At 33.2% G+C, this 27,965-nt stretch overlaps 1 protein-coding gene across 1 annotated transcript in view; it reads right to left on the minus strand.

Annotated features, from left to right (window-relative positions):
* Positions 1-687: 687 nt before the first annotated feature.
* Positions 688-27,965, minus strand: part of LOC136040119 (pickpocket protein 28-like) — a 97,239-nt gene continuing 69,961 nt past the window's right edge. Inside the window, exons 5-10 of the mRNA XM_065724216.1 lie at positions 10,837-10,969; positions 8,673-8,949; positions 6,032-6,091; positions 4,899-5,076; positions 2,792-2,883; positions 688-838 (exon numbers count right to left, since the gene is read on the minus strand). Coding sequence (XP_065580288.1) covers positions 720-838; positions 2,792-2,883; positions 4,899-5,076; positions 6,032-6,091; positions 8,673-8,949; positions 10,837-10,969 — 859 coding nt within the window. The 3' untranslated portion in view covers positions 688-719. The remainder of the gene's footprint in view (positions 839-2,791; positions 2,884-4,898; positions 5,077-6,031; positions 6,092-8,672; positions 8,950-10,836; positions 10,970-27,965) is intronic.

The following is a 27,965-nucleotide window of genomic DNA, read 5'->3' on the forward strand; positions in this document are numbered from 1 at the left end:
TTTTCGGGTACTCGCCCCAATCGGATTTATGGGGACTTTTATTATGTTGTTTTTTATTTCCGATCATTTTGGTACAATTTTCGTTTATATTGCAATTTTTTCCAGATCAAACCCTAAAAGTCCTGGACTAAATGGTCTCTGATTGGTCTACTAAAGGTAATTTAATACTTAGAATGCAGCTTACACGCCTTAAAACCTCAATTGAGCCATTGTAACCTTATAAACAGTGGCAATGATGAAACAGCAATCAAACTTGTCGTTTTTGTTGATTTAAACGGGTCCTACGAGCTAGGAAAAAAAAGGTTTAAGTTAGCCTGTAGCGTTGAATTTTCATTTCAAAATAATTTAAATATTCAGTGTCCTTACAGTTTATGCAAAGAACATCAGTATGTTATAGAATGCAAGAAGGTCTGACTTTTCAGAGCTATATAGTTTAAATATCTTCAGCAAAGCAAAATTGGTGAAGCTAAATTAAAATTTATTTTGGCACGGATAATTGTTTGTAAACGATATCTCCCTACATTAATGCATATTAAAAAAAAAAAAACCTAAACAGAGCTCAAATATCTCTATTGACTTCAATGCCCATACACGGGGTTTTATTTTGCGCCATATATGTTTAGAGTTTGGTTGTTGGTTAAATGCACTAGTTTCTCTTATTGAAGCTACTAAACGTCCATAAATTAATTTAACTAAATATGAACCTTTATTTTAAAATTTTAAGAATTTGAAGCATACAATAATCGTATAGTCAGTCTAATAAACAAAAAATATACGATTTCAAATCCACTAAGCAGACTGAACCCTGTCCCGAAGCCAAGTAAACCACCAATGGATGCTAGAAAGGAAAAACAAAATTATTATATTATTCAGAAACATTTAGACATGATAAATTCACATTGTCTTAAGTTGGGATACTGTAATACCATCCTAAGAAAACAGTGATTATGAACTACAGTATAAAAAAATAATAATAGGATCACTAATTAAAACACGATCAATATCCTTTGAGTTTGTACTTTCCCAAGTCACCTCCCAAGTCACCAGGAAAATTGAATAATAATTAATTTATAGATATAGTTAATAGACATAGTTATTGTTCATGTTACTTGAAAAGTAACAATAAATATTTTTTAATCGTTTTAATTGTAAACTACAGGCTTACATTGAGATTTAAACTTCAAAGTTAAACTTCAAAAGACTTTAACCACATGCATTACAATCTAATGGTTTAGCCCTGTAATCTTTGATACAATGGAAAAAGAGAAAATGTGATGACATGTCCTAGAAACAATTCTTAACCTTACTTGCATAAATATGTGGCTAGTATTTTCTACTAGAAAAGAGGAGAAGAAAAAAAGCAATTAGAAAACTTGGCAGCTTATAAGACAACACTGCTGACGTAATTTTTATACATACAATTATTCATTAATATAATTCCTTGTCAAATGATATGGAATAAATTGCATGCATTACGGATCTGGTCGGCCGGGAATGTCAAATAGAGGGCACTAAATTTTAATTCATGACCTTCTTGAGAGTAAATAATCACAGATAACGAGGATCTTAAGTGATCAAATAAATATCCTAATCTAACAAACAAACACAAAGTAGAAACAATAGGGAAAATCTTTTTTTTTCTTGGTGTTTGTTTGTTATGGAAAGGCGGTGTGGTCTTCGTCACTATTTTCATCCTAATCTAAATGGTAATAAAGATTTATTCTGCACTTTTTATTTTGTCCGGAATTCACTACTTACAGCATAGGTCAAGTTCTTATGTAGCCTTTAAAAAAAAATAAACACAATTTAACTCTTTATATTTCATAAATTACTTCTGATTTCTAAAAAAGTTCGTACCAAGTAGTAATTTTCAATAAATAATTCGTCGCATGTATGTTCTCAGGAACCAGTTTAGGAGCCTGAGAGTAAGGTCTTTTCTTTAACCACAGTGAGTAATTTTAGACAAATTGTTACTAAACATTAAGTCCTAAAGTAAAATACGAGAAATACAATTTCAAAAAAGCTTTCATTTTCACTTGTGTTTGTATGAAAGAAGATCTGAAGTAAAAAAGGAATAGAAAGTTCACCGAACGATCAAGCCTATTTTTAAAGGAACATACACTATCAAAAGTGATTGTGGTGTTGCCTTCAACCCCCCCCCCCATTCCGCTGCTGCCTAGTTTGTTATTTGTGCTTTACCAAAGCGAAAAAAACAATTTCAAAAGTTTTAGTTATAACATGTTAAAACCTAAAATATGATTGAAATTGTGGGCAATTTTATATCCGCATACTGAGGAAGGAATCAATTTAGTTTTACTAATCTAATATAGCATCAAATTCCATCAATATATATCCTTCTTTTGGGCTGCTTTCCCCTGAATCCCACAAACCTGTCTAAACGCTATAGCGACATTTGCACTTTACCGGGAAACGCAATTATTTTTTCTAGTTTTTGTCTCTTCTTTTAGAGATTATAAAAAGTTATAAATGCACCATTAACTGTAGAGACTTTTTTATAACAATATATATAAGACAACTTTAAAAAAAGTCTATTTCATTTAAGCAAAAAAAAAAAAAAAATTGGCTGAACAAAAACATTTCATTTTAGCAAGCTATTTAGTTATTTTAGTTTTAGTTCTAAACAATGGATTTATTTATAATAGTTTAAGCAATATTAAAGGCAAACGTAGGAAAACCCGAAAAATTGCATATTTGACTAAATTCAAAATGTTTCAAACCATTACTGTCTTATTAGTGAAAGTTTAAAGCTATGGAGTGTTAGAATCCTTACCAACTAGGTCTTCCCATGTGAAGCGAACACTTCGTTTTCTCCCAAATACTTTCTGCTGCGCCCAATTGATTTGTATTCTTGCCAAATTGTTCCTTAAATCCAAATGAAAGTAAAAGAATAGGAATCTTGAATTCAGTAAGATTACCTTTCTTCTTTCTTACGCTCATTTTAGCAACTATTACCTTGTTGTAACAAAAAAGTCACCCGAGGTCAAATTACTGGTAAAAGCCATTTTTTCATTCCTTAGGTCGAGAGGCCAGTTTCTAATATCTCAGTTTTTGAAAATAATTGCTTAATAACGTTCTGTGAACTAGGAAAAAATAGTGTTAACTAGCTAACACTTACTACTAACATGGGGCTTTTGATTTCAAATATTAATTAAATAGCATTTAAAGAAAGTATAGAAATCGCTATACAAAACTATAAAAAACAAAATTCATCCAAAATTAATAAAAAAGACGAAACTTGAACTATTATTTTTCTTTCAATTTTTAGATGTTTGTTCATTGGACATATTGTAGTCATAAACGTCAATAAAATATAAATAGTGTACGACTACATCGACAATTATGTTTCCAGTTCAAAAATTTTCTATTTAAACATTGTTCAAATTTCAAGCTTGCAATATTTGATTGGCCAATCAGAGTCATGAGTTAAGACATAATTTTTGAAACTAGAAAAGATGGAGCCTTGGAACAGCAGGTTTTCTATCTGTTACAGTAATCTGACAAAAAAATAAGAAGATATTACATGAAAAAACAAAATTAGTGAGAAATATATAGCAAAAAATTAGTATCGGCACAAGAAATTCAAACATCTTAATGAAGAAGAAGCAAAAGAATTTCAAGAAAATCTCAATTTTCCACTTTTGAATTACAATCGTGGCACTAAAAACAAAAAAAAAACCTTTCGTTAGGGTTTAAAAAAGCCTTATCTACAGTGACGATATAATTCACTAGAGAAAAATTTTTTGGGTTAAATATTCTTCCGTTTTTTTTTTAGTTTTTTTTTTATGTAATTTCTAGCATTTGCAAAATATGTAACTTTCTGCTTCTCTTTTTTTTTGTCTTTTAATAAAAATTTTAATCTGACATATCCTGAACCTATTAGTAGGCTATATATGTTTTTAATATTTTTTTCCACTGTCCTCGTGACAGTAATCTCGCCTTTTTTTTTGTCTGTCAAGAGTTTCGCCTAAGATATTATTTGACGCACCAAATTGAAATATAAATTTGAAAAAGCGTAATAAAACAAGTTTTAACATCCTTGAAAGATTGAATGCTCTATACTTACTACAAAATTTAAAAGGGGAGAATCAGTTAAGAGAGATTATAGCTGACCCCTAAGTTATTTAATTTCCTTTTTTTTGGAAAAGAAAGAAATACTCAAGCACAGAGTATTTTATTGATATTGCCTTTATTTCGTTCCCTTTATTTCTATTTTAGTTCCCTTTATTTCTATTCAACTTTATCTTTGCATTTATTACTTTTAGACTGAAAAGCCCAGTCGCAGAGCAGTTAGTCTTTATGGGACCAGAACAGATCAATCCTAGACCAGAGGAAAATTTCTCCATGTCCCTACTTGATTTAAAAAAGAGCACATGCAAATGAACGTCTGAGGTAAGTCCACATTCAGAAGGGGGGTTAGAGGGTTTGCCTCCCCCAAATCTTTTTCTGACTCGTAAAACGCAAAAAGTGAATATAACCCTACCCCCCTCCGAAAAAATTCTGGATACAACCCTTGTGGGAGGTAACAGAAGTCGCATTGACGTGCCTTCAGAAGTGAAGAGACGTAAGCAAATCCATCTGGCTGTTTTCTTTAAATGCTCAATTTTTGGTGGTTTTGTTCTAAAGTTTAGATTCAGTTTTATATAAGGCGGAAGAAAAAAAAAAATTTTTTTTTTAACCAGAAGTGGATTGATAGTAAGTTGAAAAAATAAATTCATGTTTTCCCATGAAATAATGGCTATTGGTCCTATGTTCTTATTATGACCACTAGCCTCTCTCCACTAAACTTTATACGGCCTACCTTAGACCACCAACGGTATTAGTTTTACCATTCCTGACTAAAAAGAAACGTAACTTAATATAAAAGAGATTTGTCTTACCTAACATATTCTGATTTTGTATACTTTGAATCATTTTTTTGCGCTGCAATTTTAAATGGGAGGGGAGCGTTGGAATATCCGTATCCAGGAAAAGCAGCATAGGATGTTAAGTATTCGTATACAAGAGAATTACACTCAACACAGCAGCCACAAAGCGAGTCATCTTCTAACAGCTGAACTAGAAAAAATTGAAAAAATCAAAAAAGAAAAGGAAAAATTACATACGATGTTAAATATTTGTGGACAGTATAATTATACTCCACAAAACATCCACAATAAGATTCAGCTTCTAACAGATAAAGTGAAAAATAAAATGCATAGGAAGTAAAATATTCGTATATAACTAACATCCGTCCAATATCTTCGAATGTTCGTAGATAGTGATTCATCTTCTAACAGCTAAAGTGAAAAATAAAATACATAGGAAGCAAAATTTTCGTATACAACTAACATCCGTCCAATATCTTCGAATATCCGTAGATAGTGATTCATCTTCTAACAGCTAAAGTGAAAAATAAAATGCATAGGAAGTAAAATATTCGTATACAACTAACATCCGTCCAGTATCTTCAAATATTCGTAGATAGTGATTCATCTTCTAACAGCTAAAGTGAAAAATAAAATGCATAGGAAGTAAAATATTCGTCTACAACTAATATTCGTCCAGTATCTTCAAATATCCGTAGATAGTGATTGATCTTCTAACAGCTGAAATGAAAATACTGCCTGAGTTTTGATTGTGATAATTCAGTGTTATCGACTTACAAGACGTATAATTATTGTTTCAATGAAAAGAACTGCTGCCAAAGCTTGACAATTGGTCATATATGAATTAAAAAAAATAGTATTTTCTGTTCTACTTTTGTGCAATAAAACATAAAATCTACATATAGCAGGGAACACTAACTTTGGGGGAGGGAAGAAAGAACAACTCGAGTCATTTACACAAAGATATTAAATACCACTGTGAAAATAATGAAACTGACAAGGTCTTGATATTTCAGACAAAATTTTATCTCGAATTGGCTGAAAAGTAAGATGAGAAACTAACATACAAAAATCGAAAAGAAGACTAATGAGAACAAGAATAAACTGTCAAATAGTAGGTAACCCAGCGATGATATTGAACTTACCTTCCAGACTTTGGATGCACTTGTACGACCCAATGTCACAATAAGGTAAATTCTTCGGCACTGAAAATAGGGAAAAAAGGTATAAACATAGTGCGCAGATTAGTTTAGACTTAGCAACCAGTGTGCTCGAGACCAATACCAGGATACCTGACCGGCTATAGTCATTACAGTTTTTGAGACTGAAACAACTGCCATTGACCAATCAAAAGAACCAGTGTGCTCGGTACCAGACAAAGTTGCTTGAAAAACAGTCCCTATCCACTAAACATATGTTTGAAAAATACATAGATTATGAACTACTTGTATATTAGAATCCATACCAAAATTTCTTTTATTTGACAACTTATCCCTTCAAATTCACTTCAAGTAATGATAATAATTTAGACCAGTTTTCGTTTTTGGCAAAAAAATATGTTTCTACCGGAAACTGAGATACGATAAAGACATTTCAGTAACAAATATGATATTCCAAAAAATGTTATTTCTTGGAATGATACCAAGAAATTCTCGGACCTATTTATCTCAAGGCACTGCAATTGCATATTAACTTGGAACGATACAGTGATGTCTAACACCAAGTGGCTTGCGCCTGGAAACATTGCACTAATAACATTTGGTTAGAATATAGTTCTAAGAACACAATAGCATCAATGATTTTTTGGCTCAGTTCACTAAGGCGTTCATTTACCATAGGAAAAATTCGATTCTTAACCAGAATTGATTCTTAAACCAGACAAACATTCAAAATTCATTGGAAAAACTGCTTAGAAGCTAAAAAATTGTGTCGTTGCAGAAGAAAACATGCCACTATCTATAACTACAGCTTATAATACCGCCATCTCTGATTTTAGTTGTTTAGAGAGCAGCACAGGAGGAATCCTCGTTCTGTCTGGTCTTAAAAAAAGCGCTGGTACTGGGATTCCAAAGGGTAGGTCTCTCACAGGAGAATTGCCCCCGTACTACTCTAAAAGTCCAGTCTGTATACCTCAAGATTTTGCCTCAATACCCGCTCGACAAGAGAAACACAATTGTTCTAAGATCCCAAAATACGGTAGATCCTATTGTCGTTGTGCCATCTAATGAAATAAGTGCAGGAATAAGGTGTTTGAAACATTGTTCGAGTTTTTGCCTCTACATATGATCTACGTCTGTGAATAAAGAAATTACTACTTAATTTTTTTCTTTGGTGGGAAATTTTCTTGTTTTTTCTTTTCTTATTTTTATTACTCCGCTTTTCTCTTTTTTTATATTATAGTCTATTATACTTCTCTCTTATTTACCCTTACTTATGCTTCTGCTCGTCAGTGTGGCTGTCTACATTTCTATCTGTACTTACACCTTTACATAATCTCCAACTGAAATCAGCAAAAGTCCTTCAGTCTACCACCCATATTTCTGTTGAACTTCTGAAGATTAAAGATATTCATACATTACACCTCTCTCTCATTGCATTTCAATATTTCCATGGAGACCTTCCATCAAGTTTTTTCCGGGCTTCTTGAGATTTTTAGAAATGTCAGTCCTTCTGAAACTAGGAACCAGGATGATGTGCTAGTGCCATCCACCCCTGCAGTGCGCTCGGACTTTGGTCTGATAGTTGCTGTCTGACGTGCCTTGAATTCCATTCCTGTTGCGATTCGACGGTCCTGTACCATAGGGTCCTTCAAGAAACGGTTGAAGAATTTTTTAATTAAAAATAAATGAATTAAATTATAATATTGATCAGTTATTTATATTGTTTAATTATTTAGATTTAATTTATTTAATCAATTATTTGGATTGAATTTAATTTTTTGATTTGGGTGGTGTGAGTGTTGGATCCTCGATTTATATTTTAATTTTTTTTTTAAGCAGGTGGTACGGAGACCGGTTGTACTCGGGTGAAGATTGGTGAGTAGACTCCAAATATATTTTAAGTTTGAATGTATTTAATAGTTATTTATATTTTGTTTCGTTGTTGTTTTTTTTCCAAATAACGGGCAATTGAGCCCTTTGGGATATTTTTTGTTTCTAAATGGATGGATATTGATAATAAAGGGAACTTAAAAGGAACTTGAAACGGATGTAACTACTTACGACTGCAACTACTTTGTGACCGTGAATTCTTGCATCTGTGGCTGTGAGTATTTGTGACTGTAACTGCTTGTGATTTTGACTATTTGCAACTCCATGAGAGATTTTGAAATCTTATTCAACTGTTTGTGAGACTTTGAAATCTATGATAGAAATATATTCGTCTTTCGTTGATACAAAAGCCATAGGAGAAAAAAAGATAACATACCAAAATTCGCAAAGGCAATACAAGCCTTAAAAATAAAAAACAAGGAGAAAAAATATTAAATTTGCATAGAAAAAATAAGGTAAGTCACATTGCTTTTATATTGGTAAAAATTAAGAGGAGTTACATTGGTGACATTTCCCCTTTTAAGTTTGAAAGCAATCAAAAAGTTCCAGACTTTGACATATTCTGAAAAATGGCACTTCACTGCCAAAGCCTGCTCTTTAGACTATTACTCTTTTAAAAATATGTTTGCAGGCTTGTGTCTTTTCACAAATCATCTATGGGAAAGGACAATATCTATTCAAGTGTAATACTAGATAAATAATGATGAGTATAAGGATGTTGGAGGTGATTCCTTACCACTTCTGTAAAAAGGCTTGCATCCACAGCTACCATTTCGCTCCAAAAAGGAAGAAAAGCAATCATAAAAGCAGAGTGACCTTGTGTAAACTTTAAAATATTTCAGGTTTCTATCTTGGTTAAAGCAGCAGTGCCTTTTTTCAAAAGCTATACCCTTAACAGCTGACGAACTTTCTATTTTGGTAAGACGAACAAGGAGGTATGTTTCTTGACCCGCTGTTACTGTAAACCCATGCTGCGTGGTATCGGGTATCTCCAGTGGGTCGTGAACAAGCACCTAAAACAAAACAAAAAATAAACTAGACCTACGCTGCCTGAGCAACGTGAAGCGTTGCGGCAACTTGTCTCCGGATTTGCCAAACTTTTGTTTCTTTGCTATCGGTTAAACGCTGAAGTTATCAGCCTATCGAAGCTTTTAAAACGTTATTTTCAAAGAAGAACGCAATCAGTAATCATATGATCAAAGGCTATTCCTCAGCGTTGAAAAAACAACAATAACAAAAGAATATCGAAAGAAGGGACTAAATTGACTTTACAGCCAGTTGAGCTTTATCCTATATAAAGCCCGAAATGTACAATTTCAGCGCACTCTGTCACCCGTCATTTGTCTGTGTGACTGTGAAACCTGTTTTTTGAAATCTAACCTAAGTGTAATTCTTGAGTGTTTTTTGTTTAAGTAACAAGTACTGAAATATGGAATTCGGAGTTGAAAAAAAAAACAGTCCATTTTCTTTAGCTTCAGACTACAAAGGCCTTAAATAAATGTTGGAAACATAGAAAACAGAGTTCTAACGAGGAATACATTCATTTGCAGTTATGCCGTTTCGGTTGTAACGGCCACAGAACTTAAAAAAGAAACATGGGGGGAAAATTAGCAAAATGTAAACATTAAGAGCATTATTACAGTTAATACAAGATTATTAATTGCATTATTAAGTATTTTATTAAGTATTAATAAGAGCATTATTAATACTAAAAATAATGCTCTTGTCATCATTATTAAACATTAAGCAATAATGTTCTATTGCTTAAAACATTAAGAAGCAATAAAATCCAAGCATTAAGTTATACCAAAAGCTTTCCTTGGTGTATTTTTCTTTGTGAATTAACAGATTGCTGATGCCCGAAGCTTTATCGACAGTACTGTCAAATTTGACTAGTTAATTTTACAATTCATTTTCATGTCTCAACATGAGAGAACTAAAGAAAATGTGGCACTGCCCAGAAAACTTCGTAATTTTGAAAGACCACAATGGAAAAATTTTGCAATCAGAATAAATTCCAACAACTGTGGTTTATTGTAATATCCTTGGTACTTTATCAAATATTGCCAATTTGTTATTTTTGTGTTTACGTTAGTATTTTCACGAATATTCATTTTTTGGGTTAATTTTGAGAAATTAATTTTCTTTTGGTGAACAAAAAATATTAAGGAATACAGAAATCACTAACTATTGGCTGTGATAACTTTTAAGATGACTAAAAGAAACTGTTATATAAAATATAAATAAAATTTTATACAAAATTTATTATACAAATTTTAAAAAGAAATATAATATATTTATATAAATAGGTATATTTACATTATATGCAGTAGTATTACAACCTAAAGAATTTAGCTGTTTCTAAACTTAATAGAGGAACCTGTTGTTAGTTCATTTGTTAATAGATATGTCTATTTGTAATATAGGAATGTATGTGTCATTCCTAGGACTGTAGAACCAAGGTGGATAGTCATAGAGCTAAGGTAGTGATATAACCTATAGTTTTCCAAGTTTTTGGTAAATTTGGCACTGGTAAACGGCGGGAGTAAGTGTGCCTCTCTTATTGGATCAAAATTTGTTTGTAGTCTTTTAGCATATATATATATATATATATATATATATATATATATATATATATATATATATATATATATATATATATATATATATATATATATATATATATATATATATATATATATATATATATATGTATATATGTTAATGTTCATATAATTATATTTATAAATAGATATATTTATATGGATATATTTTGTTATTATATTAATATATATAGTTTTGTTTTATTTTATTATTTCATTAAATGCTCATTAGGGACCCTTGTCCTCTTGGCTTCCTTTTTAGGTTTTCTTAATTCTTTATTTTGAAAAGAGACTTACTTTTAATCCTGTTTGCATTTTCTTCCCAACACCGACTGAATCATTATTGTTTAAATCAACTATAACTGAAAGTCCTTGAAATGCACTGGCTTTCCAGAGACCGCTCCCTTCGTTTTGTTCATTATCTGAGTCTCTATAAAATTATTTGAAATAGTTAGTAACAGTTTTTAAAACAATAAATGACATTCAAAATTTTCGTGTGACCTGCTCTTATTTCGTGGTAGAATTTAATTTTGCTATTAACTTATCATAATTTTAAGTGTTATATGCTGATAATTTTATAATTAATTTTAAAATGAAGAGAGGTGTCGAAGCTCCTTGGGTCATCCTCTTCAAAACGTCACCGTCCTAATTCACATGTATAATCTTATTGTACTTTTTCTACTTTAGATATCTCGTGGATCTAAGATAAGATAAGATAAGATTTATTCATCACGAAACACACATACAATATTACATTTTACTATTTCCCCAAAGGCTCTTTGGCCTGTAAAAAAGGGGAAAATGAACGAGCCACTTACTCAGAGAAGAAAAAAAATAATCACTTACTCACAGAGAGAAGAGCAAAAAGGAGAAGAGAGGAAAGTATAAATAAAATGAAAAACTATAGAAAACAAAACTAAATAGACTAATAGATTGAACAGACTAAATTAATTAAGTAGATCTGTAGATAAAATAGACTCCAATGAAATAATCAGGAAATATATATGCATACATACACGCATATACACATATAAAAAGAGATAAAATAATTTCTAAGAAGCCAATGAATTTTTAATAATTTTTTTGAACAAACCGAATGAGTGGCACCTTCGAGCTGATTCGGGCAACTTATTCCATACAATATAGCTCGCAATTAAAGGATTAAAGTCTGACCTTACACAAGGAGTAAAAGGAACTTGAATATGATTTTCAGTATTGCGAAGATTATAATTATTCTGATCAGAGGTGAAAGATGGCTGAACACTTAGGGGACGGGGGAGGTCACCATGAAGCTGAGAAAAAGTAAAACATGCACACGAAAGAATATACAGTGACTCGAGATCAAGTAATGGGATAACTCTTGAACGGTTAGTTTCCTTAATGAGGTTTCTAGCTTTATTATAAACCTTAGAAAGTGGTTTTAACAGTGAAGGAAAGGTTGACATCCATTTATCTACTTAGCAGGATCTGCTAAGTAGTGGTCTTAACCCAGATTAAACAAACAAAAAAACTAGTTTTTTATTAACTGAAAGTAAAGAGCGACATTAAAACTTAAAACGAGCAGAAATTAGTCCGCGTAGGAAAAGGGCTGTTCCCTTCTCAACGCCCCACTTTTTACGTTATAGTTTGACTCTTTCTCTCAATTCTACTTTATTAAACAGAAAAAACTTTAGCGTAAAGAGGGGGGCGTTGAGAAGAGAACAGCCCCTTTTATACACGGAGTAATTTCTGCTCGTTTTAAGTTTTAATGTCGCTCCTTACTTTCAGTTAAAAAAACTAGTTTTTTTTGTTTAATTTCTGAATGTTTTTGAATTAATGCATGTTTGATTTTGGCTCTCCACACATAAATTATTAAAATGAAATTTGCATATTAATTCTTTTTTTGGCTAAATGGCTTTCTCTTAGTTTTGATAAGACGATTTTGAGAAATAAGGGGTTGGGAAGGAGGCCTAGTTGCCGTCCAATTTTATGGTTACTTAAATAGGCAACTAGAACTTTGAATTTTTAACGAACGTTTTTATTAGTAGAAAATATACGTAACTTGAGAATTAACTTATGTAACAAATTCTATATTCTTATGTTTTTATTATGTATATGAGAGGGTTTGTCCCTTCGTTAATACCTCGCTCTTTACTCTAAAGCTAAAGTTTTGTCCCAATTCTTTAAGAATGACCCCTGAATCAGAAAGACCATAGGATAAATAGTTGAAATTACTAAAATACTTTAGCATAAAGAACGAGGTATTTTGGAGGATAAGAACCCCTCATATACGTAATAACCTCTGTTCGTTTCAAGTTTTAATGCTACTCCTTGATTTCAGTTGAAAATTTTTTTTTATGTTTATTTTTTCATTGTTTTTTTTTTATAGTAATGCTAGAAAATCCCGCGCCCTTTTCATTGAATTTCTCTTTCCCCATGACATATTTATCAAAGGAAAGATCCTCCCACATAGCCCCCTACCCTCAACCCATCCCCCAAACCAAAAAATCCCCCTGAAAACGTCTATATACTTCCCAATAACCACTACTGTATGTAAACACTGGTCAAAGTTTGTAACTTGCCGCCCCTCACCTTGGGACTGTGGGGGAATAACTCATCCCCAAAGACATAGTTATTATAGCTTTCGACTATGCTGAACAAAATGGTTATTTCAAAATTTTGCTCCGTTGTCTTTGGGAAAAAGAGCGCGGGAGGGGTCCTAGGTGGCCTCCAATTTTTTTGTCACTTAAAAAGGGCACTAGAACTTTTCATTTCTGTTAGAATAAGCCCTCTTGTGACATTCTAGGACCACTCGGGCGATACGATGACCCCTGGGAAAAAAACAAAAAAAAACAAAGAAACACGCACCCGTGATCTGTCTTCTGGCAAAAAAAATACGAAATTCCATATTTGTGTAGATAGGAGCTTGAAACTTTTACAGTAGAGTTCTCTGATGCGTTGAATCTGATTGTGTGATTTTTATTAAGATTCTATGACGTTTAAGGGGTATTTCACCCTATTTTACAAAATAAGGCAAATTTTCTCAGGCTCGTAACTTTCGATGACAAATACTAAATTTGATGAAACATATATTTTTAAAATCAGTATTAAAATGTGATTCTTTTGATGTATCTTTTAGTGTCGAAATTCGTTTAAAGTTTCGTTTACTTTTCAGCCAGGTCGCTCCTTACAAATTTAAGCCGCTGTTCTTCAAAATTTAAGGATGGGCTCTAAAAATTCTTTTTTTGAGAGGAATACCCCCTCCCTATGGCCTGAATTGACGCAACTGTCACAGTTTGATAGAAAAAATTCCTAAAATCAGGAAATATAATTGTTTACTTTATAAAATATATATGAATAATTTTTGTGGCTTGTATTACCTTACATATGCCAAAAAAATTCACAAGAAAGCTAGGGTTCCCCCGGGTATTCAATATTCCTTTTTCCCCAACTATAATTTAACTGAATTCTTTATAAATTGTAATTGAGTAATGTATTGACAACATATTTCATAATTATATTAAAAAGTAAGAAGTTGACTTCGTAATGTATATTTGAACAATTGCTGTCGCTAGTATGTAATTACATAAAAAAACTAGTTTTTTTTAACTGAAAGTAAGGAGCGACATTAAAACTTAAAACGAACAGAAATTACTCCGTATATGAAATGGATTGTCCCCTCCGCAATCCCTCGCTCTTTACGCTAAAGCTTTTAATTGTTTTAAAAAGCAGAATTGTGGCAAAGAGTCAAACTTTAGCGTAAAGAGCGAGGGATTGCGGAGGGGACAATCCATTTCATATACGGAGTAATTTCTGTTCGTTTTAAGTTTTAATGTCGCTCCTTACTTTCAGTTAAAAAAACTAGTTTTTTTTATTTTATTTCTGAACGTTTTTGAATTAATGCATGTTGCTATTGACTCTCCACACGTAAACTATTCAAATGAAATTTGCATATTAATTCCTTTTTTGGCTAAATGGCTTTCTCTTAGTTTTGATCATACGATTCTGAGAAATATGGGATGGGGAAGGAGGCCTAGTTGCCATGCAATTTTTCGGTTACATAAAAAGGCAACTATAAATTTTAGTTTTAACGAATTTTTTTATTAGCAAAAAATATACGTAACTTTAGAATTAACTTACGTAACAAACTTTTATATTTTTTAATTTTTATTATGTATATGAGGGGGTTTGTACCCTCGTTAATACCTCCTTCTTTACACTAAATCGTGAGTTTTGTCCCAATTCTTTAAGAAAGACCCCTGAATCAGAAAGGCCGTAGAATAAATAGTTGAAATTACTAAAAATGCTTTAGCATAAAGAGCAAGGTATTTATTTCCTCCTAAATACCTCGCTCTTTATGCTAAAGTATTTTTAGAACCCCTCATATGCGTAATAATCTCTGTTCGTTTTAAGTTTCAATGCTAGTTCTTCCTTTCATTTGAAAAAAGTTTTCATGTTTATTTTTCATTGTTTTCTTATAGTAATGCTAGAGAATCCTGCGCCCTTTTCATTGAATTTTTCTTCCCCCATGACAGATTCCTCCAAGAAAAGATCCTCCAACATAGCCCCCTCTCCTAAGCCCCACCCCCAAACAAAATAAAATCCCCCTGAAAACGTCTGTACACTTCCCAATAACCATTACTATATGTAAACACTGGTCAAAGTTTGTAACTTGCAGCCCCTCTCCTAGGGATTGTGGGAGAGTAAGTCATCCCAAAAGACATAGTTATTATGGTTTTCGACTATGCTGAACAAAATGGCTATCTCAAAATTTTGATCGGTTGACTTTGGGAAAAAAATGAGCGTGGGAGGGGGCCTAGATGCCCTCCAATTTTTTTGGTCACTTAAAAAGGGCACTAGAACTTTTCATTTCCGTTAGAATGAGCCCTCTTGCGACATTCTAGGACCACTTGGTCGATACGATGACCCCTGGAAAAAAAAACAAACAAATAAACACGCACCCGTGATTTGTCTTCTGGTAAAAAATACAAAATTCCATATTTTTGTAGATAGGAGCTTGAAACTTCTACAATAGGGTTATCTGATACGCTGAATCTGATGGTGTCATTTTCGCTAAGATCCTACGACTTTTAGGGGGTGTTTCCTCCTATTTTCCTAAATAAGGCAAATTCTCTCAGGCTCGTAACTTTTGATGGGTAAGACTAAACTTGATGAAACTTATATATTTAAAATCAGCATTAAAATGCGATTCTTTTGATGTAGCTATTGATATCAAAATTCAATTTTTTAGAGTTTTGGTTACTATTGAGCCGGGTCGCTCCTTACTACAGTTCGTTACCAAGAACTGTTTGACAAGGAGACAACTTGACTCAGTAACTAATTACATAAAAAAACAACAAGTCTTTCAACTGAAAGTAAGGAGCGACATTAAAACTTAAAATAAACATAATTTATTTCGTATATGAGGGGGTAATCACAATTCTCAACACCATGCTTTTGACCCTGAAGTTCTTCGCACCTTAAAAAACAAAGACTTATTGTTCTAATTAAATAACCCTGGTGTTTCACAAGTCTTTCTTTAAAAATTGGGGCAAAATTTAAACTTAAGCGTAAAGAGCGAGGTGTTGAGAGGGGAGCAACTCTAATATACAAATAACTCATGTTTGTTTGAAGTTTTGGTGTTGCTCCTTACTTTCAGTTGAGAAAAAAATATTCTTTATTTAACTTCTAATCATTTTTTGAATAGTGCCAAGATATCTGGCTCTGCTTCAATAGGAAATCCCCCCCCCCCGAGGAAATATGCTCCCCGTTCGTTGTAGTTGAAGGGTCCAAAAATTGTGTCTGTAAGGAAGACCCCCACCCCAACCTAAAACTCTCAGGCCAAGGGTTTTAAGTTGTACCCTGAGGGCATATAAGGTTCTCGTAGAGAGGGTGATCATATCTGATTTGGAGGGGACTCATTTGATTGGTAATCAGAAGTTCTAATGCCCTCTTTAAGAGTCAAAGTGATCAGAGCGCGGCTAGACATTGCTTGTGGAGATATCTCCGCAGGTATAAATTGGGATATGGTACAATTTATTTGCCTAGACTAAATTTGTCTTGAAGTTGTGGCAACACTGGCCCTCAGACATTTGCAATAAAACTTATATATACTTTCTGAGATCGCTTCTACTCACAGACTATATAGACACCAGTTGCGCATTTACTTTTCAAAAGCAACACAAAGCTATCTTCGCGACAATAATGGGCGCTCTGTCCAAACCATACACTCTTGCAGTTGGAAACTGGATTCCGAAGAGGCTGATAGGTCAAAACAGAAATTACCGTTTTCATTCCTGGAATAGAGCCAAGATCTTTCCGTGCTGATAGGATATGGGAGCGCTGGAGGTTAACGCTTAATCTAAAGATGTATGCTGAAATTGAAATCTTTCTAAGAGCAAGATACGACTCCACTCAACTAGCGTCTATATAGACAATCTATAACTATGAAACATATCCAGGGTAATTTGAATGGAATGACTAAAAAAACACAATGGGCAATCTTACAATAAATTTTTCTGCCACACAAATTGTTGGCAATCGCCCAATTCAAACAATTACTGAAGATGTATTTACCCCAACAATCAGAAATAGGGCCAAAGACCCAGCTTCTCAGGAATTCACATTTTTTAACAATGCAAGAACACCCTCAGAATTGCTTCTGACTATATCTACATTGGAGTACACGCGGCTCTTGTTAATTTAAATAAATTAATTAATTATCCGAGTTATCTATAAGTTTCTCACTAACACGTAGCATTTATAGAATTTGTTAAAACTTACAATATCCATTGGCTTACGCTAGAATAAGAGGGAACCGAAACAGCACCAAAAGTGTACGTATGCCGGACATCCGAGTCACAGGTATGATTCTCAGATTAACCGTCAATTCAAAAATTAATTGTTTTATTGTTTTGTTGTAATAAATATAGTCAATATACACCGAGTGTATATTGACTATGATGTAAAATTTCTTATATATATGTACCGTATATTTTGTCTACATTTGAAAGCTACAAAACAATAATCATATATCAAGCATATTTATCAATGTATGTAAATTATTTTTCATTGAATAATTAAATAAGATGAATAACTTCGAAACATATTTGAGCCATGAGAAAAATTAAATCAACAAAAAAACGGTTAAGATGACGGTGAGGGGATAAGCACGCAGAAGCTGTACTGGAGTTTTCTGTGGAGAATCTCCAACTTTAAAGTTATATAAGGAACTGAAAATTTTCTAACAAAGAAAAATTTGCAAAATTTGAAATAATTTATCCGAATTCTGTTTAATTTGCCATTATTAAGAAGGGAGAAATGACCTGAAGCATAAAGGACAGAATGATTACAGAAACTAGAATAAAGTTTGGCCAGCGCCCGTGAATTATACTTCCCTCTATTTGCAACAATCTTTGCACAGCCAATCTAGATATTTTTACTTATTAAATAAAAAAAACTATTTTTTTTAACTGAAAGTAAGGAGCGACTGTTAAAACTTAAAAGAGAAATTACTCCATATATGAAAGGGACTGTTCCCTCCTCAAGACCCCGCTCTTTACGCAAAAGTTTGACTCTTTCTCTGAACTCTACTTTTTAAAAGAGTAAAAAACTTTACCGTAAAGAGCGAGGTGTTGAAGAGGGACCATTACTATATGTAAACACTGGTCAAAGTTTGTAACTTGCAGCCCCTCCCACGGGGACTGCAAGTTACAACTTTCTATTTGCCTTTTGTCAGAAAAACACTGAGAAATACAGACATAATTTGTCTTAATCCTTAAGCTGGCTTAAATCTTATACACAGGTACATATAAATTGTAATAGGCTCTTATACCCACACCACTCAAGAAGTGAAGTTGGGTTAATCCTAATGAAGCATACCTAAGAATGATAAAAATAAAATAATTTAGTAAGAAAATGGTACGTGTATTACAGGGCCTTATCCAGGTTTTTCTCGGGGGTGTTTTACACAAGAATTTTTCCGACGATGGTACACAAAAAAAAAACTGAAAAACGCCTAAGAAATTTGTTTATAACCATTTTTGTTACACTTTTAAGAGTCAAACAAACATTTCGGGGGGGGATCAAATCTCCAAACCCCTCCCCTGGATACGGCCTCATAGTATGATATTACATAAAAAAAAACTAGTTTTTTTAACTGAAAGTAAGGAGCGACATTAAAACTTAAAACGAACAGAAATTACTCCGTATATGAAATAGATTGTTCCCTCCGCAATCCCTCACTCTTTACGCTAAAGCTTTTAATTGTTTTAAAAAGCAGAATTGTGGCAAAGAGTCAAACTTAGCGACATACAGGGCCTGATTCGTCCCAATCGTGCTCTATCCGACCTGGCTGCTCAAAAGGACAGGACAAAATTCTCGAAAAAATTTCCAAAATTTCCTTCCAAAAATTTCCTTTCAAAATCTATAGATTTTCAATTTCACCTGAAATATTCGTTGCTTTTGATTTTATTAATTAAAGACAACAATAATTAAAACAAAAGTGAGAATGATCTTGAAATCAAAATGAGCATTAAAAATATATCATATAATGCTTAATTTAGGCATGAAACAATCAAAGATTGTTATATATGAATTAATGAAACTCAGAGCAAACAGAAATTAAAATGAATAATAAAACACACAGATAATATATGCTTTTAAGAATTAACAGATGAATCATAACAAGGACAAAGATTAAAATGTTTAATGTAAAGTATACCACTACTGCTACTAGCAAATCACTCCTGCACCAAGCCACCAAAGGTCAACAAAAAACAAAATCGAAAAGAAAAATATAAAATTTAATTTACATCTAAGGTCATCACAACTACGCACGCTCTTCCTCCCTCCCAATCAGTTCAATGCCTCCATTCTTACACCCTCCCAGGAAGTTTTCATTTCTCTCAATGCTCCCTTGCACCTCCCTCGTACCAAAACCAAGGGTGACGAAGAGAAATTATGAAACATCTAAATTCTGTAACAGTAAGCGTAGCTTGTACTTTATAGAATTAAATAAAAAAAAACAAGTTTTTTTAACTGAAAGTAAGGAGCAAAATTAAAACTTAAAACGAACAGAAATTACTTCGTATATGAAATGGGCTGCTTCCTCACCAACATCCCGCTCTTGACGCTAAAGTTTGACTCTTTCTCTCAACTCTTCTTTTTAAAACAGTAAAAAACTTTAGCGTAAAGAGCGGGATGTTGGTGAGGAAGCAGCCCCTTTCATACACGAAGTAATTTCTGTTCGTTTTAAGTTTTAATTTTGCAACCTTACTTTCAGTTAAAAATTTTTTTTTTTTTATTTAATTTCTGAACGTTTTTCAATCAATGCATGTTTTTATTTTGGCTCTCCGCAGAGGAATAATTAAAACAAAATTTGCATATTTATTATTTTTTTGCTAAATGACTTTCTCATAATTTTGATTGAATGATTTTGAAAAAAAAGAGCGGGGGAGGAAGCCTAGTTGCCCTCCGATTTTTTGGTTAATTAAGATAAAGGCAACTAGAACTTTTAATTTTTTACGAATCTTTTTTTTAGTAAAAGATATACGTAACTTATAAATTAGCTTACGTAAAGAAGTTTTGTATTCTCATGTTTTTATTACATATATGAGGGGGTTCGCCCCCTCTTCAGTACCTCGCTCCTTACACTAAAGCTTAAATTTTGTCCCAATTCATTAAGAATGACCCCTGAATCACCAAAGCCGTAAAATAAATAGTTGAAATTACTAAAAATGCTTTAGCGTAAAGAGCGGGGTATTAGGAGGAGGTGAGCTCCTCATATGGGTAATAATTTCTGTTCGTTTTAAGTTTTAATGCTGCTCTTTACTTCCAGCTGAAAAAACTTTTTTATATTTCTTTTTTCATTGTTTTTTTTTTAATAATGCTAGTAAATCCTGCGCTCCCTTCATGGAAATTTTCTTCTACCATGACAAATTCCTCGATGGAAAGCTTTCCCAGCCTATCCCCCTATTCTCAACCTCTCCCCCAAACCAAAAAATCCTACTGAAAATGCCTACACACTTCCCAATAACCATTACTATAAGTAAGCACTGGTCAAATTTTGTAACTTGTAGCCCCTCCTCCAGGGACTATGGGGGAGTAAGTTATCCCAAAGACATAGTTTTTATGATTTTCGACTATGTTGAACAAAATGGCTATCTCAAAATTTTTATCCGTTGACATTAGGAAAAACATGAGCGTGGGAGGGGGCCTAGATGCCCTCCAATTTTTTTGGTCACTTAAAAAGGGCACTAGAACTTTTCATTTCCGTTAGAATGAGCCCTCTTGCGACATTCTAGGACCCCTTGGTCGATACGATGACCCCTGGGGAAAAAAAAAAAACAAAAAACAAAAAAAAACAAATAAACACGCACCCGTGATTTGTCTTCTGGCAAAAAATACAAAATTCCACATTTTTGTAGATAGGAGCTTGAAACTTCTACAAAAGGGTTCTCTGAGACGCTGAATCTGATGGTGTCATTTTCGTTAAGATCTTACGACTTTTAGGGGTGTTTCCCCCTATTTTCCTAAATAAGGCAAATTTTCTCAGGCTCGGAACTTTTGATGGGTAAGACTAAACTTGATGAAAATTATATATTTAAAATCAGCATTAAAATGTGTTTCTTTTGATGTAGCTATTGATATCAAAATTCAATTTTTTAGAGTTTTGGTTACTATTGAGCCGGATCGCTCCTTACTCTTTACGCTAAAGTTTGACTCTTTCTCTCAATTCCTCTTTTTAAAACATAAGAAAACTTTAGCGTAAAGAGCGGGGCGTTGATGAGGAAGCATATATATATATACGGAAGTAATTTCTGTTCGTTTTAAGTTTTAATGTCACTCCTTACTTTCAGTTAAAAAAACTTGTTTTTTTTTAATATTTAATTTCTGAACGTTTTTGAATCAATGCATGTTTTGATTTTGGCTCTCCGCAGAGGAATAATTAAAACGGAATTTGCGTTTTTTTTTTTTTTTTTTTGGCTAAACGGCTTTCTCGTAGTTTTGATCGAATGATTTTCAGAAAGAAAAGGAGCGGTGGAGGAAGCCTAATTGCCCTCCGATTTTTTGGTTACTTAAAAAGGCAACTATAACTTTTAATTTTTTACGAATATTTTTTATTAGTAAAAGATATACATATCTTATAAATTAGCTGACGTGACAAACTTTTGTATTCTTATGTCTTTATTACATATATGAGTAGGTTCACCTCCTCGTCAGTACCTCCCTCTTTACACTAAAGAATAAATTTTGTCCCAGTTCCTTAAGAATGACCTCTAAATCACAAAAGCCGTAGAATAAATAGTTGAAATTACTGAAAATACTTTAGCGTAAAGAGCGAGGTATTAGGAGGAGGTGAGCCCCTCATATGCGTAATAATTTCTATTCGTTTTAAGTTTTAATGCTGCTCCTTACTTCCAGTTGAAAAAACTGTTTAATATTTGCTTTTTCATTGTTTTTTTTTTAAATAATGCTAGAAAATCCTTCGCTCCCTTCATGGAAATTTTCTTCCCCCATGACATTTTCCTCGATAGAAAGTCCCTCCAACATATCCCCCTATTCTCAACCCCTCCCCCCAACCATAAAATCCTACTGAAAATGCCTACACACTTCCCAATAACCATTACTATATGTAAGCACTGGTCAAAGTTTGTAACTTGTAGCCCCTCCCACGGGGACTATGGAGGAGTAAGTCATCCGCAAAGACATAGTTATTATAGCTTTCGACTATGCTGAACAAAATGGCTATCTCAAAATTTTGCTCCGTTGACTTTGGGAAAAAGAGCGTGGGAGGGGTCCTAGGTGGCCTCCAATTTTTTTGTCACTTAAAAAGGGCACTAGAACTTTTCATTTCTGTTAGAATAAGCCCTCTTGTGACATTCTAGGACCAATTGGGCGATACGATGACCCCTGGGAAAAAAACAAAACAAAAACAAAGAAACACGCATCCGTGATCTGTCTTCTGGCAAAAAAAAATACGAAATTCCATATTTGTGTAGATAGGAGCTTGAAACTTTTACAGTAGAGTTCTCTGATGCGTTGAATCTGATGGTGTGATTTTTGTTAAGATTCTATGACGTTTAAGGGGTATTTCACCCTATTTTACAAAATAAGGCAAATTTTCTCAGGCTCGTAACTTTCGATGACAAATACTAAATTTGATGAAACATATATTTTTAAAATCAGTATTAAAATGTGATTCTTTTGATGTATCAATTAGTGTCGAAATTCGTTTAAAGTTTCGTTTACTTTTCAGCCAGGTCGCTCCTTACAAATTTAAGCCTGGTCGCTGTTCTTCAAAATTTAAGGATGGGTTCTAAAAATTCTTTTTTTGAGAGGAATAACCCCTCCCTATGGCCTTAATTGACGCAACTGTCACAGTTTGACAGAAAAAATTCCTAAAATCAGGAAATATAATTGTTTACTTTATAAAATATATATGAATAATTTTTGTGGCTTGTATTACCTTACATATGCCACAAAAATTCACAAAAAAAGCTAAGGTTCCCCCGGGTATTAAATATTCCTTTTTCCCCTACTATAATTTAACTGAATTCTTTATAAATTGTAATTGAGTTATGTATTGAAACATATTTGATAATTATATTAAAAAGTAAGAAGTTGACTTTGTAATGTATATTTGAACAATTGCTGTCGCTAGTATGTAATTAAATATAAAAAAAACAAGTTTTTTTTAACTGAAAGTAAGGAGCAACATTAAAACTTAAAACGAACAGAAATTACTTCGTATATGAAAGGGGCTGCTTCCTCATGAACGCCCCACTCTTTACGCTAAAGTTTGACTCTTTCTCTCAATTCTTCTTTTTAAAACATAAAAAAACTTTAGCGTAAAAAGCGGGGCGTTGATGAGGAAGCAGCCCCTTTCATATACGGAAGTAATTTCTGTTCGTTTTAAGTTTTAATGTCGCTCCTTACTTTCAGTTAAAAAAACTTGTTTTTTTTTATATTTAATTTCTGAACGTTTTTGAATCAATGCATGTTTTGATTTTGGCTCTCCGCAGAGGAATAATTAAAACAGAATTTAAATATTTTTTTTTTTTTTTTTTTTTTGCTAAACGGCTTTCTCGTAGTTTTGATCGAATGATTTTCAGAAGAAAAAGGAGCGGTGGAGGAAGCCTAATTGCCCTCCCATTTTTTGGTTACTTAAAAAGGCAACTATAACTTTTAATTTTTTACGAATCTTTTTTATTAGTAAAAGATATACATATCTTATAAATTAGCTGACGTAACAAACTTTTGTATTCTTATGTTTTTATTACATATATAAGGAGGTTCACCCCCTCGTCAGTACCTCCGTCTTTACACTAAAGTTTAAATTTTGTCCCAGTTCCTTAAGAATCACCTCTGATTCACAAAAGCCGTAGAATAAATAGTTGAAATTACTGAAAATACTTTAGCGTAAAGAGCGAGGTATTAGGAGGAGGTGAGCCCCTCATATGCGTAATAATTTCTGTTCGTTTTAAGAATGACTCCAGAATGACAAAGGCCGTTTAATTAGAATAAACAGCTCTCTTTTAAAGTACTTAAAAAAAGTTTAGTGTAAAGAGCGAAATGGTGATGAGGGTGGCACCCCCCTCATATACGTAATAATTCTTGTTCGTTTTAATTCTCAATGTTGCTCTTTACTTTCAGTTGAAAATAACTTTGTTTTCTCATTTACTTTATGATGTTTTTTTTCATTTACTTCATAATAGGAAATCTGTCTCCCCCTCCATGGAAAATTCCCTTCGCGAATGAAAAATTCCTCCATGGAAAGATCTTCACACTTAACCACATTTTCGTACGTAGGAGCTTGAAAGCTCTGGAGCAGGGTTCTTTAGGGCGCTGAATCTGATAGAGTGATTTTCATTAAGATTACTTGACGTTCGGGGGGTTTTTCCCCCTTTATCAAAAATTGGGCAAGTTTCCTCAGGCTTGTTACTTTTGATGGGTACCATTAAATTTGATAAAGTTTTACATATTTTGAGTAAATATCAAAATTATATTTATTCATGTATCTATTGTTTCTTACAAACAATAGATACATGTATCCCTGTATCCCTGTTATATAGATACATGTATCCTTACATATAGATACATGTATCCTAATTCATGTATCCCTGTTTCTTAGAGCTTTGGTTGCTATCGAGCCACATCGCTCCTTAATTACAGTTCTTTACCAAAAACTGTTTTAAAAAAGAAAGCAGTTTAGCCCCCCCAAATTAGCAGAACAGATCCATACTGAGCGTTAAGTTTTTACGTTATAAGATAAGATCTTTAGCACAAAAAAATACTATCACAATCTTGGTGGGGCTAAATTCGTGTTTCGGAGGAAAAATATAGAGCAATAACATCAAAAAAGGTTTAAAGCAAAAATACAATTGAAATTGGCGAAAGGATGCAACCGTCATTTTATGAAATTGGCAACCAATATTAAAACTGAGAAATAAATATATGTAAACTTAAAACGAATACAAATAGTATATTAAAAGGTATATTAAAATATAGTATATTAAAAAGGACAAGAAAAGCGAAAACCAAGAAAATAACAATAAGTAAATTAGTTGGAATTTTATTAATTTTTTTTTACATAAGAGACACAATTCTTTTTCGTATCCTGAATTCAAACCGGGAATGGAGGACAAGAAAGAAACAGGCTGAGAAACGACCTAAAAAAATTTAAGCAGGTTAATGGTCTAGAATTTTTTGAAAACATTTTTGCATGATTATCTGATTGTGGAACTTGATCTTGCTCAAATCTAACCAACAGATTCCAAAAATATATTAATTATTATAACTAATATATCTAATTTTTTCCTAATATAAGAGACATAATTATCTTTCGTATCCTGAACTCAAGCCGGGAATGGAGGACAATATAGAACCTTGGCTAAGAAACGGCCAAGGGTGGGCAGAGAGTGCCTTTCGGGGAAAATCACTCCTTCCCGGAGATATAGCATGTAGACAATTCAATCCTGGTGAAAATTTACCTCAGATACTTACCCTTAACATCTCCACGTGCAAAATTGAGTCGGCAAAGAGAAAGCAAGACATAAGAAGAATTTCGTATAGGAATTCTGACAAATTCCCCACCGGGGAAACTTTCCCATGGAAAATTCCCTCCCCATGGATAATATTTCCTGTGGAAAAATCCCTCCAGCAGAAAAATCGTCCCTTCACCCAAAAAATGTATGCATACTTCCCAATGACAAATGCTACACGTAAACAATGGGCAAATTTTATAACATAACGACTTTCCCCAGGGGATGTGGAGGGTCAGGAGGGTCATGTAATTTCCAGAGGCGTAGTTATTCGGATTTTTAACTATAGCCTACTGAACAAAATGGCTTTCTCAAAATTTTGAAAAGCGTTTCCATAATTCATTTCTAACTACTAAATAACAAACCCGTCCTATTTCACAGCTTATTGTTATAGGAACAGTGTTTCCAACGCTTCCGACGAAAAAGTACCGCAAAACGCCCTAAAATTGTACCATATCTATTTTTTGCGTGTTGTGCTATGGGCAAGACAAAAAACTTTTTTGCTACGCACAACACGTAGACGATGGGAAAATTACATTACATTAAAGAGAACGAAGTATCAGATATCTTCTTTCAAAAATATGTGGGAGACCTCCTTTCCTCTGCAGAGACCATTTTGGCGTCACTCCTAGAAAATAGCTGCTCACCTATTTTGTACTTACCGTACAGACAGGTGTGCTCCTTCAAGCTATATTATGACCCCAAGAGGCCAATAACATGCACTTAAACAAATGTGTAAAGGAAATCTTAAAACTCTAGAAGAGAAAACAAATAAAAACTACAATTCCCTCCGCTCGCTGCGTCCTGAATCCCAGTCAAACCTTTTTGTACCATATTTTACCACATTTTGCAAAATGTACCAGGAAATTTGTGATTGTACCAGAATGTACCTTTAGAGGTGAAATGTACCAAACCGGTACAATTGTACCGCTGTTGGTAACTGTATAGGAATAGACTCGCTCAAAGAGATTAGGTTTATACTCCCTCTGAAACAAGCGATTCTCCGGCAAGGCTACATCAATAACTTGATCTCAAAGGACAAAATACTGATATGATTGCATTTATCAATGTCAGATCTTTCCAAAGATCGAGTCATAATTCAGTTGTTCTTAGAAAATTGTCTAAACTTTCTTGGAAATACAGACAAATTTCCCATTCCGCATATACCTTGGGCCCCTCACATATAGCTTCACATACCTTGGGCAAGTAATTCTTGGGTCAACAGGAGATACGGTATTATAGACCCTAATACTGCCACTTGCAGATGTATTGAAGCTTATAATGTATCCCCATGGCCTTCCCTTCTAAAACAGTAAATGTATCGCGTTTTTTTGTGTGTGTAATTATTGTACTTGTGTTCTTATATTATGAATTTTATTTTAGTTTTGTTTGTCATTTTCTGTCATTCTCTTATTTTCTTATACTCTTTTATTATTGCGTTTACACTGGGTCATAAGTAAATACAATTCAATATTTCTAACGCGTTTTCGACGTCTTTTCAATCTAACTAACAATTTAAAACAACCTTAAGGAATGCAATTTGGTGAATGGATAAAGCCGACTCGACTATCAAAAGATAGGAAGATGTCGCGTTACGTTTAAACATTAAAAACATAGAACTGCAGAAAAACAACATACGCTGGTTCAGGGATCAAAGACCTATCGGTCATGGTGCTAGGTCATGGTGCTGGGTGGGCTAGGTCATGTTGCACAGACGAAAGCTGATGAAATTCTTGATAATCGATCTGGACCCATGGACCTATCTGGAATCCGTTTTGACAACTCTCGGACTAGGTCATGTCATCCAAAGAAAAAAGGACGCATTTCGTTGGAACGTCCACAGAAAATTATTAACAAAACATGGATACGTCATGGATACTTTGGAAAAATTAAAGAAGAACCTTGAACCATGGGAGGCTACCGGAGGCATGGTAGGCTTTGGGACAGATATTGGCTGAACATCATCAAGGAAGCTTACGCCGACAGATCAAAGCGTTCGTTGGAACGAACTCTAAGAGGTACTTGTGTATTATTCAGAACACACTCAGTAAGTGAAATTAGGTTCTTTCGTGAAACAAACTACGATGCAGGTACATTTTATGAGAAAATCCGGTTTTATAGCTACAAAGAAAAAACTCAATTTAGTTTGCTACGCATAGTGATAGAAGATAGTGTCTGAACATATATTTTGAAATTAAGATTTGGGAATAAATTATTATAGAATAAACAATAAAATAGAATAAAGTATTATATTTTCATCATATTTTGTTTTATTTCATTAGATTTATCAAAAGTTTGGGCTATATATTTGCACATTAGGGAATGGGTGCATTATATCAAATACCTAACTTAACTTAACCTAACCACCTCTATATATAAAATATTTAATTAAAATGTACCTGC

The sequence above is a fragment of the Artemia franciscana genome, chromosome 20, assembly GCF_032884065.1.
Source record: "Artemia franciscana chromosome 20, ASM3288406v1, whole genome shotgun sequence".
NCBI lineage: Eukaryota > Metazoa > Arthropoda > Branchiopoda > Anostraca > Artemiidae > Artemia > Artemia franciscana.